The 15,207-nt window shown below is 42.9% G+C and overlaps 1 protein-coding gene across 1 annotated transcript in view; it reads left to right on the plus strand.

The window, feature by feature from the left end:
* Positions 1–15,207, plus strand: part of LOC131038306 (vacuolar sorting protein 18) — a 394,486-nt gene that overhangs the window by 241,999 nt on the left and 137,280 nt on the right. The window contains exons 17-18 of the mRNA XM_057970666.2: positions 704–766; positions 909–1,039. Coding sequence (XP_057826649.1) covers positions 704–766; positions 909–1,039 — 194 coding nt within the window. The remainder of the gene's footprint in view (positions 1–703; positions 767–908; positions 1,040–15,207) is intronic.

The raw sequence follows: 15,207 nt of genomic DNA on the forward strand, positions 1-15,207 counted from the left end.
TTACGCTACAATCTATTTGGCTGCTGGTTGGGCACCTATACTCTCTTGGGCAAAGGCACTAGCAAGAGTATTCAACAACGTCGGGTTTAGCCCGTTCATCCCTTGATGAGAGCCCCACAGAGTCATGCCTATGACAATGCACACTAAAAATAGGAGTAAAATATATCTTTATTCCTAAATTAAATTGTTTTAGAAGAAGACCAGACATGGTTAACCAGGAATTAGAGTCAATCCAACTAGATCATACTGCTTTCCTTGATGATACACAATCCATTTAAAAGATCTGATGATGGCCAAGAGGAACACAATCATCAATCGACGCTTATAATTGCTCAAACTTGTCAAACAAATAATACATCCTTGGATAACCAATATTGATACCTATTGTATATAGGAAATTGAGTATTATTGTAAAAGATAGTATTATGGACTAATGATATTATCTGTGTTTTATGAACAGTCTGCCCCTGGCATCAGTTATATACCAATGACATGTTTAGGTTTATCTATGGATAAGGGACTGCCCACAATTTAAGTGTATTTGCTTTAGCAATTTTATAGTTGGTGTTGCCATTGGAAGTTATTAGTTTCTTTTAACCTCATCAATGTTATGAATTGAAAAGAATTTGTTTTCTATTAGTCTTGCATAATTTCATCCTCTCTTAGCACAGCATATTTGATGACTCTATTTATTTGATTTCAGCAAGGAGAGACTAGAAAAGCTTTGGAAGTATTGCAAAAACCAAATGTTTCTCCAGAGTTGCAGGTACATAAACATGAGATATCCAAAGTATGATTTTAAGCAAAATGCAGTGTCAGAATAAAATGCGGCATACTCATGAAGTGTGATAATATAAGAGTTCTTTATTTCTTCTTTGTTGTGAATCTGATAATTCATAATATTGTAGTACAAGTTTGCACCAGATCTAATCATGCTAGACCCATATGAAACTGTTGAGTCGTGGATGGTTACAAGCAATTTGAACCCAAGGAGATTGATTCCTGCATTGATGCGTTATTCCAGTGAACCCCATACAAAGTAAGTATAGAGTACTGTTTATTCATAGTTTTTGTTTTTTCTTGTGTATCTTGTGTCATCTCATATTGCTGAACTTGTGGTCTCTCTCTCTCTCTCTCTTCAAACTCGTGTAGTTCTCCTTTGATTTGTGTGAGAGCTTGATCTTTGCATCTGTGCTGCAGATAGACATCACGAAGATTGTTCTTCACAAGAAATAGATAATTAATTAGAAATAAGAGGTTATGAAACAGACACATCCAATGGTTTTTCTTAAATAATACTTTGTGGTAATCTTTTGGTTGCTTTATTTTGAATCAAACATTGAAGAATTTATCCCTTGGAGAACTATCTAGGAGTAGAACTCAAAATGTCGGGAATCTAAACATTCACATGGCCATCTTAGAATTGTTTCATGGGAAAATTGGGCATCATCAAAACCTGAAACAATTGATTGTGTTTCTTTATTTGAATAAGTTGCTTCTCTAGTGCTTTAAAAAATATAAGAAATAATACCATAGTTATGAGACTTGGACTCACCTCGGACATGGCAAGCATGTTTAAGCTTGGACTCGGACCCGGCACAAAGAATCTACAAAAATGCGGCAAAGTGAAAAACCCAAGAAATTCATAGATTTTTAAGGATTTAACTTGTTTCATGCACCCTATATTAAATAAACCCTAAAGACACAATAACATCATCAAATAGAAGCTTATTTGATGACATACACAAGTATACATCGATCACGTAAGTATAAACACAAATTGTAGTTGAAGGAAATAACACACTTGGATATATAAATATTGTCAAATATATACAAAACTCATGGATATGAAATCCTTGGCATCAAAACAAATATTAAAACTAAAATTTTAGGACAATGGCTGAAGAAGGTTGCATTACTCATCCCAACATCACAACAAGTCATGTGTTGGCATCTTAGATGGGTTTTGGATGATGATGTAGCCATGATAATTGCTTGTGTCTCAATAATTGGTGTTGCTGGGAATAATCATTATGTTATGTTGTCATATTATGTTTATGTTGTCGTCGGTAATAATGAATTACGACGGTCAGTTAGTTAGTTGTCCCGAAGGGCAATTGGATGCGACGGTTGGTCGCACCCCTTCGGGTATTATATATTGCATACCGTTCCTTCGTAGTGGAATCATAATAGTTGTATCAGATGTAATGTTATAAGCACTTGATGTACATGGACTGTTGAATAAATACAGAGATTGATTATTTAATATATTTCCATTATGTTATGTGCATTTACTTTCTGCATTTAAGGTTTACCCGTATGTGGCAAACATTTGGCGTCGTTGCCTAGACGTACTTGGGAACGGAAAACGCGGATGGCGCACAAACACGATGGGCCTACCCGTCGGTGAGATTAACCCAGAGGCCGACGACGCACAAACGGAACAATCATCGTGGGACGCAGAGCGTGATGGCAAGAGGCGAAGGGGAAATTGAACCCTGTAATAATCCCGACACAATGTTGAGATAAATTGTGGCCGAAAGGAAAAATAATAAAAGTTTTTTTTTTTTGTACATGGCGTGTGCTTGCTATGTACGGAAGTGATTTATGCCCAATATATTAAATAAAGATAGAAATAAAAAAGCAGAAACGGACGAGTGGGAGGCCGCGCAGAGGGCCTTGATTCTAGAGCAGCAAGTAGAATGTAGACGGAGGCTGAGGCAACTTGTCGAAGGACGACCTACCGAAGGGTGGCCCAAGGGAAACCAAGGAGGTGTTACGGAGGGTGCAGAAGCCGACGGAAATTTCTACGTGTCGCCAGAACACCGTAAGGTGCGGAGCCACGAAGAGTTTCTGGAGGAAACAAGGTTAAGGAGAGATCTAGTCGAAGAGACCCGGGATCGGTTCAGAAATCTATCCCTTACACCACAAAGTGAGGATCACCAAAGGGAGCCAGGAGTGGGTGCGGGTGACAACGAAGGGGAGGATAACCGTACGGTAGGTGCCACACTCAACAGGGAAAACACTGTACCTCCAGTCACCCACGCAGGACACACCACCGGCACCGGAGGGAGCGGTGCAGGGGCACAGACACAGCCACAACCACCTCCAGGAAGACGACCCCCATCGATGGGGAGTAAACAGAAACTGCCGAAGTTCAATGGCGACGGGAAGGAAGATCCCGTCCGCTATTGTCGAACGTGCGAAATCATATGGTTAGCGAACGGTGTTACCGACCAAAACGAATGGGTAACACAGTTCCCAACAACTTTAAGGGGAGTGGCCATAGACTGGTACTCAGACATGGATATGGCCAAAGTCGGCACATGGCCCGACCTGAAGAAGGAGTTTGGGATAGAGTTCCACCTCCTGAGAGATGACAACGAAATAGTCACTGAGATCTATGGAACGAAGCAGAACAAGAACAAGACTGTCCGAGCCTATAGTCGGTGGCTGAAGGAACTATTGGGAAAAATGGAGAGTCAACCAGCAGATGGGTTGAAAAAGCGATGGTTCGTGGAGGGACTAAAGCATTCCCTCCGAAGGAAGATGAAAATCATTCCACCTACATCGTACAAAGATGCATACAATAGAGCAATGGATCTCGAGAGCAAGACCAAGACATCGAAGAAAAAGAAGAAGGATAGCTTGTCCGAGGGGGATGACTCGTCACAGGAAAGCAGTAGCGACAGCGAGGCTGGCAAATGGGTGCAAGTGCTCCAGAAAGACATGGAGCGAATGAGGAGGGAATTCAAAACAATGAGAAGCATTGGTCGGACCGAAGGGGACATATGGTGCACTGAGTGCAAAGAGGAGGGGCACACAAAGGGTACCTGCCCGAAGAAGGCATTCTGCGAGATTTGCCAAGTGATGGGACACTCCACCAAGGAGTGCCCATACAACATGAAAACCCAGAATACGCAAATGAACAAGGTGTTATTCACAGAGCAGGCCACAACGTCCGCACCAGCGGGTACGGGCCAACAAGAGAACAACAATGCAACCCCTGGAGGATATCGGGATAACAGACGCGACAGCGGAAGAAACAACAACAATAACAACACAAGGAGCCGGATCCAATACGACTCCAAAGGTCAACCGATGGTACAATGCAGAGCGTGCAGCCAGTGGGGGCACTTCGCCCGAGACTGCCCGAAGGGAGAGGCCACACAATATTTGTGCAAATGGTGCGGACCGGGAGACCACGAAGACGTCACCTGCCCGAAGTCTGGCGTCAACTTGCTCAATATCGAGGAAACCAAAGAAGAGGAAGTGCTGGCCGTAACCCACACCCAAGCCAGACACGCAATGTGCCCAGACCCAGAGATGGAGAAGCAAAGGGCACGGGAAGCACGGGTAGAAATTGAGAAAGAGATACGAGAAAGGGCAAAGGCGAAGGGTACAACAAGTACTTCCAGCCGACCGGAGGCAAAGGATGCTATACTAAATCAAATTTTAAAATTAAAACTGGAGGTGCCTGTGAAGGTACACGACCTCCTCCAAACGATGCCTCAATTACGAACGGCGTTGCTGAATAATCTCTCCCAACCACGCACCAATACCAACCACCGCACAGATGTTCCTGGGGGGTCTGCAATAGACCCCATGCTGCTGGCAGTTAACACTGGAAGGAACTCGACCATTGTGGAGATGGGTATTCTTGGCACCATTCTAACCTATACCATCGTCGATGGTGGATCAGGAGTGAATGTTCTTCCAGAAGAAACCTGGCGGAAGCTGGGGAAGCCGACGCTATGGCCATCTACATTCAATCTGCTGGGAGCAAATCAACATGGAATCAAACCCATTGGGACACTGATGGGCCAACAAGTTACCTTTGGGACGCAACCCTTCATACTGTACTTCGTGGTAATCCCACTAAAGAAAAAAGGGTATGATGCGATCTTAGGGAGAGGGTGGCTGGTGGCAGCCAAAGCCACCCACAACTGGAAGAAGAACACTCTGTCTACGGAGAATGGAGGAAGGAAGTTTATCATAGACGTTGGGACACAGTTAGTTAGTGAGGAACTGGCATCATCTTCGGAATCGGAGGGTGAAGGAGAAGGCAACCTGAGGAACGAAGGACAAGGCTGCAGGGAGCCCAATGACGAAGGGATTCTCAAACTAGGAGAGTGCTTCGAGGATGAGATAGGGTCATTGAACGGGCTCTTCCATTGGCAGATGGAGGATTATGAAATGTTCCAGAGCTACAAGCTCGAAGTAGAGAAACCAGAGCAAGTAACAGAGGAGGTGTACCTGCCAAAATACATGGAATATTGGAAGGGAGATGCCCCAAACCTCGGTGACGCAGATAATCCGAAGATCAATTGTGTCGGCAACGATTGGAACCTTGTGTGGAAGGCCGCAGCTATCAAAATCTTTATTATTCTTCTTCTTCTTATATACGGGAAGGAGGCCGTGGTCCCTGTAGAATTTGTGGTTCCAGGTCTTTTGATGGCCATTGAAAATAGACTTGCCACCAACGGATCCAAATTAAAACCCTACCACACGAAGTGCGCAGGGGACCTGAGAGGCCGGAAGGGCACCCGAGGGCTCGGAGGGGGACCCAAGAGGATGGAAGGGGACTCAAGAGGCTGGGCAGGTGACTTGAGAGGCACAGGACCACAGCGGGAGACCCTCGGGCGAGGCAAACCGAGAAAAGGCGATCCTGGAGGCATGAAACCCAAGCCGAATCTGGACAAAAAAAAAACTCGTATGCTAGGTGACCGTACGACTTGAAAAAAAAGAAAAAAGACTCGTACGCCAAGTGACCGTACGGCGTGGGAGGAAAAAAAAAAAAAAAGTCGTCGGGCCACCGTATGGTGACCACACCGGCAGTGGAACCACCGAAGGTGGAACCATGTTGCGGTGGAACCACCGTGCGGTGGGACGACTGAAGGTGGGACCACCATGCGATGGTCACACCAACGGTGGGGCCACCGAAGGTGGACACCCACACGCCGCACTTAAAACAAACCCCCGCACCACGCAGCCCACGCAAGGAAAAAGAAGAAGGGAAACAACGCAGAGGAAGGAGATTGCACACACCCGCACGCCAAGTACGCCTCACAAACAAACACAGCTGTATGGTGGAGGGGTGTTGACCGTACAGGGAGGTTGTATGGCCAGGGTGCCATTGGGGACATTACAGAAAGGAAAAAAAACAAAAAAAACGACGACAACTAGATTGAAAAATTATTCGATGACATTTGGAGCCAGGACACTGAAAATATTAGAGTGGAGAAGAAGGGTTTTGACATCATAAAATATCACAGAAATGATGTGCGCCATGGACTTTCGTATGGTTCTGAGGGTTGTAAATTGATGTTGGTGGCGGGGGCGCTGCCCCTCGACCCCGCTGGGGGCATTGCCCCCAGACCCCCAGTTTATTTTTTGAGCTACAATACACTTGTTGGAGTTGGGCGAAGGGCATTAGAGATGTCATGGTAAGTGTTGTGGTTGTTCGTACTGTGAGAAGGAAGCCTGAAGCTAAGCATTGGTGAGGGAAGGCATTGCAAGTCCGCGCAATTGTATGACACCAGAGAGTTATTCAGTTCAGTTAGCAACCTTTGGGGAGTGTGATGGAGGATTTGAGGTGTCTCCTAGCCTTTGTGCCAGAGGGTTGTGGCCACCTCCAGGTAGGAATGGTACGCTTGAGGAACTTGGAGTATGTCTCGACTGGACATGAGGTTGCCTTGGTGGATGCAGAGAGGGATCGGGAGGAGTTGACCACTAGGTTAGAGGCAATAGTAGCGTGAGACTTAGCTCAGCGTACCCAGGTGTTGGATGCCGCAAGGGCAACGCCAGTGGCTATCGAGGACAAATTGGCTAGGGAGACAGTATCATTTGAGTAGCAGTTGGTGGAGGCTAAGACTGAAAAGCGTGTTTTGCAGACAAGTTTGGTTTAGGTACAGGAGGACTGTGATGTCAAAGGAAGCAATAATGGTGAAATCCGCACTTGAGCATCGGCTGGTAGCAGAAAAGGGTTTTCAGGTGAGGATGTAGCAAGTGTATAAGTTCCGAGCTCGACTGGCATCAGCAGTTCCTGCCGTTCATCTCTATTTTGTATTAAGTCGTCCGGAGTCGACTTCTTTTCTTGGGGGGGATGATGTTGTCGGGAATAATCATTATGTTATGTTGTCATATCATGTTTATGTTGTCATTGGTAATAATGAGGTACGTGTTGACGTGTCTTTTATACACAATCATACACAGAATAAAATACCCAAAGGCATCTTATCCTCTCTTGAATAAAGTCGCTAACTGCTGAAGATTTCGCAAGAAGGATCAGTTAGGATGACTCCAATGTTCTTGTAAGTAGGGTCTCTACGTGTGGATAAGCACCAGTGGTCGTTGTGATTTGCTGTGTCCTCAAGGGGCCTTACGTTGCCGAAGATTTTGCTAAACTAAACAAGCTTTTCAAAAAAAATAACAAAAGGATAGGGTTGCAAGAGTTCTAATCTAGTCTAACCCTAAGAATGACTTGGTGTGGACAAGACTTGGCAAGATTCTACCAACTTCAACATTGCCATAAAGTAACAACTCAATTGAAATTGATGCGATCTTCTAAGGTAACAAATGATTTTTCAATACATCACAGATCAAGGACACTGCCACGAAGGTACATATCCAAGATACAACAATGATTGAAGGTTTAAGTGATTCAAGTATTCTCCAGTTGACCACGCAAGGCGTTCCTACAATCAGCAAGAAGCTAGTGGTTTGGAAAGCGAATCCTACCAAAGATCAAGTCCAACACTTTGTCCTTCGAATTAACACACTACCTTGATTGAGAATGATTTAAGGAAAATGAACAACCATGAAGATAACCAAGAGAATTGCAACAAAACACCATAACTTCAATATTTCATTGATTCCAAAGTCATCATGTACAACAATTGTTTGAATTCTTTCTTCAAAACTCAATCTTGCTACAAAAGTAAATTGCTTCTAAACTCTAATCTCTCTAATACATCAATAATCTAATCTTCTTCTCACATCTCACTCTTTAAAATGAAATGAAATCCTCAATTACAATGAATGGTCCAGATCAAAAGTAGATCAATGGTCAAGATCATGACACCTAAACCCTAATTAGGGTTTTTTACAAAAGTTCCCCTTTTATTGCACAACATTAAATGCATAACCAATTATAAATTTGGCACGAAAATCTAGGAGACATAGACCAATGACAATTAAGGCGCCATGTCATCTATAACAACCTCTCATCTAGAATCTTATTCCCTTTCCAATGCTCCTTTTTAGCATGTGCAATGAATCTTGATACGATTCCCTCGATCTCAGCAATTGGAATCTCGGGAAGATTCTTCATTCTTTCTTCCAAGTGGATGACCTGATCAAATGCATCTAGAAGAGCTGCGTCCCATGTAAGTTCAAGTTCCTTAGTCTTTTCAATCAGGAGCATGGTAGCAAACATCTGGTCCTGTTGCTCATCTGTGATATTGACGTCCTTGCAAAAGATGACCTTGATTCTATCTTCCAATTCTTGCAAATCCACATCTGTCTCAACTTCGATCCTCCTGCCAAGAATGGTACGTAGTACCTCAAATACTCTGTCCTGGATCGGGTTGATCACCTCCTCAACATGACTGCATCTAGTACTGATGTCCTCAAAGAGAACTTCCTTCATCTGGAGTAAGGTTGACCACTGAAGTAAACTGTGAGGTCCTCCATCCATAATCTTTTCCTGCGCTAAGACCTTCCTCGATGTTTGTCTAATTACCTTCAAGACAGGAATGATAACATCCTTGGTATGAGCAAAAGCGGCTACTGTTATCATCAAATTGTGGATGATCTCAAGAACCTGAATAGCCCTATGAATAGTCTTCATCATCCTTGTTGCAAACTCTACGGCAACTGTATGAGATTTATCCATCCAAGTACTCATACGCTGGACCATACTCCTGAATCTCTCTGCCTCACCAATTGATTGAAGGGGAAGTGCCTGTATAGGTGATCTTGCTGGATCCTGACGTCCCAAAGGCTGATTGAGATGGCTGAAATATGTTCTCCATGCACCGACATCCCTCTCAAGCTTTCTACTCTTCTCCATTTCTTCTCTAAGCTTGTCCTTCAATGCCTCAAAGGAATCTGTGGCATCATCTAGTGTCTGCTCAGCTGTGGATGGACCTAGCTCAAATGTCTCTACATCATATTCCTCTGCTAGGATCTCACCTTCATACTTGTCTACTGCCGGTGTAGCTATCTGTAATTTTCTGGATCCAGTCTCATCTCTAATCATCTTGGACATCTTGGTAGCCTTTCTCTTCTCTGTCACTTCCTGGGAATGTCCAACAAGGCTCTCTAAATCAATCACATTGTCTTCGTCCTCGATCACAATCACCTTCGTTAATCTTTCCTTCAACCAATCTGGGATGGTTGATCTTGTCTCTTTGACCTGTATTTCCTTATGCAATATTTCTTCTTCTCTGTGAGGAGATGTTACTTCGTCATTATTCTTGTCTTCATGTAACTCATAATCTTGGAGAGATCCACTTGGCGACCCTTGAGGTACCTGTCCTTCTTTATCATTCTGAACCATCAACTCCATAGACTCTTCCACTTCGAGTGTCCTTTTCTCTTGTCGAGAAGATGTACCGGATGAACGATCTCGGCTGGCCTCTTGTTTCTTCTTGGAAGATTCTCTCTTTCCAGGTCTCTCTTTCCTCTTCGAGCCCCTTGGATGGAGATCGCCTTCACTTGCACTTCGAAGGTTGCCTTCATTTGCATTTCTGGGATTAGGATTACCTTCACTTACACTAGCTCCACCCTCGGTTGGTTTCTCTTCCAAAGTGAAAGTCATAGCTATGCCTTGCTCTCTCAACTTCTGATGCTGCACATCAACCCATCTGCGAGTACAAGACAAGACTGGAGCCATCACAGCATCTAGATCCACGACCTCGGGCTCATTCCAATCTAACCTTATTGATTTGCTTTCTCGATCATAGGATGACTGGAGATGTCTGCCACTGTCCTGTGCTTGGTCGGCCACTCTGTAAATCTTGCATTTCCTGATGAAATCCAAATGCAATCTAGAATGCATCTTTCTTTTCACTTCAAGATCGTCTAAGAGATTCATCATAAAATCTTCCATCTGAAACTCATGCTTAAACTTCCTACCGACTGTCTCCTCTATATGTCCATGTGGATCAAAGCTCTCCCTCAAAGCAAAGAATGAAAAAGAATACAAAGCTAACTCCTTCTCTGCGTCATCCATGGCTAAAGCATTAGGACATACCTCAACTGAATTGCCCAATATGATGGGTACAGGAACTCCATTTCCATGTCTGTGTCTGAATGCCTTCGCATAAGCTGCCAACTGTCTTGTTACCTCAAGTAACACAATTCTGTCTGTTGGATATCTCGGCAACATGTATGGAGGTGAAGGACATCCATGAACTCTGATATAAGTAAACTTCGGAAATTGGATAAACCAAGCACCGTACCTCTTTACTAGTTCCTGTGCATCCTGAGATAATCTGTTGTGAATCCCGCCTTGCAACGTCCTTGTGATGTTCATAGTGAAGGTATCATTAACTAACTTGTAGTTGCTTCCTGGCGGATGATGCAAGTGAACATAGGAATCACAAACTCTGACCTCGCCGGGTCCTCTTCCAATCACTCCTCTGTGAGGTAGTCCTGCGTACTCAAAGCTCCTGATCAAGGCATAGATGACGTATGAACTCATGTGGAAGGACTTGGTAGCTTTGAGTCTCCTCAACTGTACGTCCAAGCAATGGCTAATCATTCTAGCCCAATGAATTGTTCCTTTACCCTGAACTATCACCTGGATGAAGTAGAACATCCATTTTTCAAAGTAAAAAGCTTGAGGTGCACCTGTGACTCGGTTGAGCATTGTAATCAAATCTCTGTACTCCTCCTGGAAATCAATCCTGTGTGGTGTGTTTGGTACCTTGCTCAGGCGAGGACGACTCTTGAGTAACCAGTTCTTGTTAATGATGCTTAGACAAGCATCTGGATCATCTTCGTACATGGACTTGGCTCCTTCTATGCTCTTGTAAATCATATCTCCGTGCTCTGGAAGATGGAAAGCCTCACTTATAGCTTCCTCTGAAAGATACACTAAAGTGTTTCCTTCCTTGGACACGATCGTTCTGGATTGAGGATCATAATGACGAGCACACTCGATCATCAACTCATGACACTGTACTGCTGGAGGGAATCCGGCCGCCTTAATGATGCCACTTTCGATTATCCTCCGGGCGACAGGTGATGGCTTGCCAATGTAAGGGACCTCTCGAAATTTCTTTGTACTGAAGTTGCCCAAGTTGGTATCTCCAATGTTGCTCCATTTAGACACGATCTTGGTCTCCACCTCTTCGGTCTTTTGATCTTCCTTCATGAGAGCAGGACGATTGGTGGATGCTCCCGCCTTCGGGGTCGCCATACCTACACAACATTTCATAATAAGAACTAGATTTTGCAATGCATAACATAGATTAGATTAAAGATTAATTTTAGGAAACCTCATGATAAGTCTTTGAGTTATCATTTCCTAAAAACGATTAAGCTAATGGAATTTCAAAATTTCAAAATTCAAAATTTAAGATCAATATTGAAAATTTAGACAAGGGAAGACTTTGCCATACCTCACTTGCGAGCTAACTCTAAAAATGCAAAATAAGGCGATTTGTCTAGACAAAAATTGGAGTTTCGAAGTATCAATGCGATCCTCTTCTAGCAAAGGCACCTTCCTTGTCAACTTCGCCAACTTGTGGGGTCTTCAACGTCTTGATGGCAAATTCGCTCCACCTCAAACCAAGTTCGCACTCCCCTTTGAATGGAATTTCGCACCTCTCCTTGATGAAATTCGCACCTTGTAATTGTCTTCTCCAAATCGCATGCAAAGGGATGATTGAATGATGTTTTAAAATGCCATATCACACCCCCTTTATATAAGTGCTTACTTCCTTGATTGCCTCTAGGACGACTTGGAAATAAAGCAAATAATAACAAAAATTAAATAAAGGGAGGCCGACTTTTGTATAAATATAAAAATAAAACCCAAGCGCTCACCTCCTTATTTAATTAATTAATTAAAATACCTTTGTAATTAATTGTTTCGGTTTTTTAAAAGGCAAAATTAATTATTAAATGCCTTGTGCGCACCCATTAAATGCCAATTTTAATTAAAAATATCAAGGTTTATCGAAATTTAGCATTTAATGCAATTTAAAAAAATGATGTTGGTGCCTAGACATGGGAAGAAAAAATGAACATTAACTTCATCGCTCTGGTCCCTGGGAGAGGGACAGGAGTGATTATGCATTTAGGTCCTCCATCTTTCATTTTTCACGTTTGAAACTTCATCCCCTACGTCCAAAATGAGGTTCTCGCTATGTATTTTGATTGTGACTTATTTCATCTTTGGAAAGAATGCCTTTTAGACCATTTTCGCCCTGGTCCCTTGGTGAGGGACAGGAGCGAACTTGTTTTTACTCCTTGGTCTTTGCCTTCTAAGTTGCCAATTTATATCACAAGGCAAGTAACAACTTTATTCTTTCATTCCATGCATAGTTTACTTGTCTTTTACAAGGCAAATTTGATATTTGAGTGTTTATCGCCTTGGTCCCTTGGTGAGGGACAGGAGCGAACTTTGAATCCTAGCTCAAATTTGTCATCTTTTAACCTCAACTCCTCGTTCATTGCCTTCCAAACGATATCCTTGATCTTATGTATCTTTGCCTTGTCAAGATTTTGAAGGAAAATGAATGATCTTGTGAAAATCGCCCTGGTCCTTGACTGAAGGACAGGAGCGATATAATCTCCTTACCTCAATTGATCACCTTTTGACATTAGATTTCTTTGCATATCATCTTCTTAAGATACCTTTGATACTTTGCAACCGCGCATAACTTTGACTTGGCATGATTTTTGAAGGAATTGGCCAATATGGTAAATATCGCCCTGGTCCCTGACTGAGGGACAGGAGCGAATTTGGGCATCCTGGGCTCATCCTTGTTCTTGCCAACTTGCAATCACTTTCACCATGAAGAATGAGGTCCTTTGATCTCTTTTGGCCACTTGAAACTTGATAAACCTTCAAAACTTAGGCCTTCATGAAGATTTCGCTCTGGTCCCTGGGAGAGGGATGGGAGCTACACTGAATTTCGCCCTGGTCCTTGACTGAGGGACAGGAGCGAACTTGGGCCTTTTAGTGCAAAATCTTCATCATATTAACTTGTAATTGTCTTCAAAGTGCAAAACGATGTCTTTTACTCCCTTTCAAACATTTAAAATGTGAATGGCAACTTAAATTTGGCCTCATTTGAAAATTTCGCTCTGGTCCCTGCCTGAGGGACAGGAGCGCCTAGGCATTTTAGTGCAAATCCTTCGTTTTGGCGATCTTCATAACTTCGTCCTTCGTCAAGACACTTCAAAATGTCCTTGCCCCCTTGTATCCTGACTTGGAGTGGTTTGAACTTGGATAGAAGGCAAGATAATCATCATTTCGCCCTAGTCCCTGGCTGAGGGACAGGAGCGAATTTGCATTTTCAAGCTCAACTACACTTTGCCAACTGCCAAATTTATCTTCAATGGTCTCGTTATGTATCCTTTCATTCATCTTTGGCTTGGAATTCATTCAAACTTGGCAAGAAATTGACCTAAGGCAAAAATCGCTCTGGTCCCTGACTGAGGGACAGGAGCGCCTAGGCCAATTTGAGTCTCCTATTGATGTCTTGTAGTCTTCAATTTGTATTCAACAGGATCATTTCACCCTCCTTTCTCGCCTCCAAACCCAAAACTTACTTGCTTTTGCCTGAATTTTCCCCTATGAAGAATTTCGCTCTGGTCCCTGGGAGAGGGACGGGAGCTACACTGGATTTCGCCCTGGTCCCTGACTGAGGGACAGGAGCGAACTTTGCATTTTTGGTCCGTTTTCCTTCACGAAGGTATTTCAAGTTATATTCAATTAATAAAACATATCCTCTTTGATCTCTTCAAATCGTCAAGTTGCTTAAATCCTGCAAGGACAAGGCAATGTTTGATTTTGAGCTCCGGTCCTTCACTGAGGGACAGGAGCGATTTTCACTCCTGGGGCATTTCCGTGCTCATGAAATTCTTCAAATTATATTCAACGGAAAGATCACGCCTCCCTTTACCACTTCCATTCGAAAAATCATCTTGATCCTGCAGGGACAGTAAGATTTTTGAAAACGAGCTCTGGTCCTTCACTGAGGGACAGGAGCGATTTTGCTCCTACAGGCCAAAATATCATGATTTCGGGATTTTGATCACTTCACAAGGTAAAAACAAGTCATTTCCAATGCCCGGGATCAAATATCAAAATTTTCAAAATTTGGTCAAAATCACTCAATTGGACAAAATTCGCAATTTCATCATTCATACTTAGACAAATTTAGACTCTTCATTCAAAATTCCAATTGAAAATAGACCAACTCACTTAGCCTCTGGCGAATTCACTTTATTCAAAATTGCATCCTGCGAGAGGAAGCCAAAAAAACTCTCAAGACTGACTGGACTTTGGCCTGAAAACGACAAAACAGAAACCCTAAGGCTTGACCCTAAATCCAGACAACTGACAAACTACCAAAACCCTAAAAGGCAGAGCGAAAGGCGAGCAACAACGAGCATAAAGAGGGGGTCCCCATTTAAATGGGGCGATGTGTGAAATGGTCACAACAGTACGACGGTCAGTTAGTTAGTCGTCCCGAAGGGCAATTGGATGCGACGGTTGGTCGCACCCCTTTGGGTATTATATATTGCGTATCGTTCCTTCGTAATGGAATCATAATAGTTGTATCAGATGTAATGTTATAAGCACTTGATGTACATGGACTATTGAATTAATACAGAGACTGGTTATTTAATATATTTCCATTATGTTATGTGCATTTAAGGTTTACCCGTATGTGGCAAACAATTGGTGTGTATATTCAACTAAAGAATTTATTAGTAATTTGTTTTTGAAGCCTTCAATACTGCATGTGTTGTTGACAAACTCATCAACGAAGAGGAGTGGTTAAGTAAAAAGATAAATGGTTATGTTCTATTTTTTACTTTAGCTAGGATACTAATAGATGATATTCTTCTATCAATTGTCTATGCAAGGCATGATTGATACATTTTGCATGATGAAAATGACATTTCTTAGCAACTGTGACTGAACTTGTACTTACTAGTACAAGGACTGTAGCATGCCAA

Source organism: Cryptomeria japonica, chromosome 6, assembly GCF_030272615.1.
Source record: "Cryptomeria japonica chromosome 6, Sugi_1.0, whole genome shotgun sequence".
In the NCBI taxonomy this organism is placed as follows: Eukaryota; Viridiplantae; Streptophyta; class Pinopsida; order Cupressales; family Cupressaceae; genus Cryptomeria; species Cryptomeria japonica.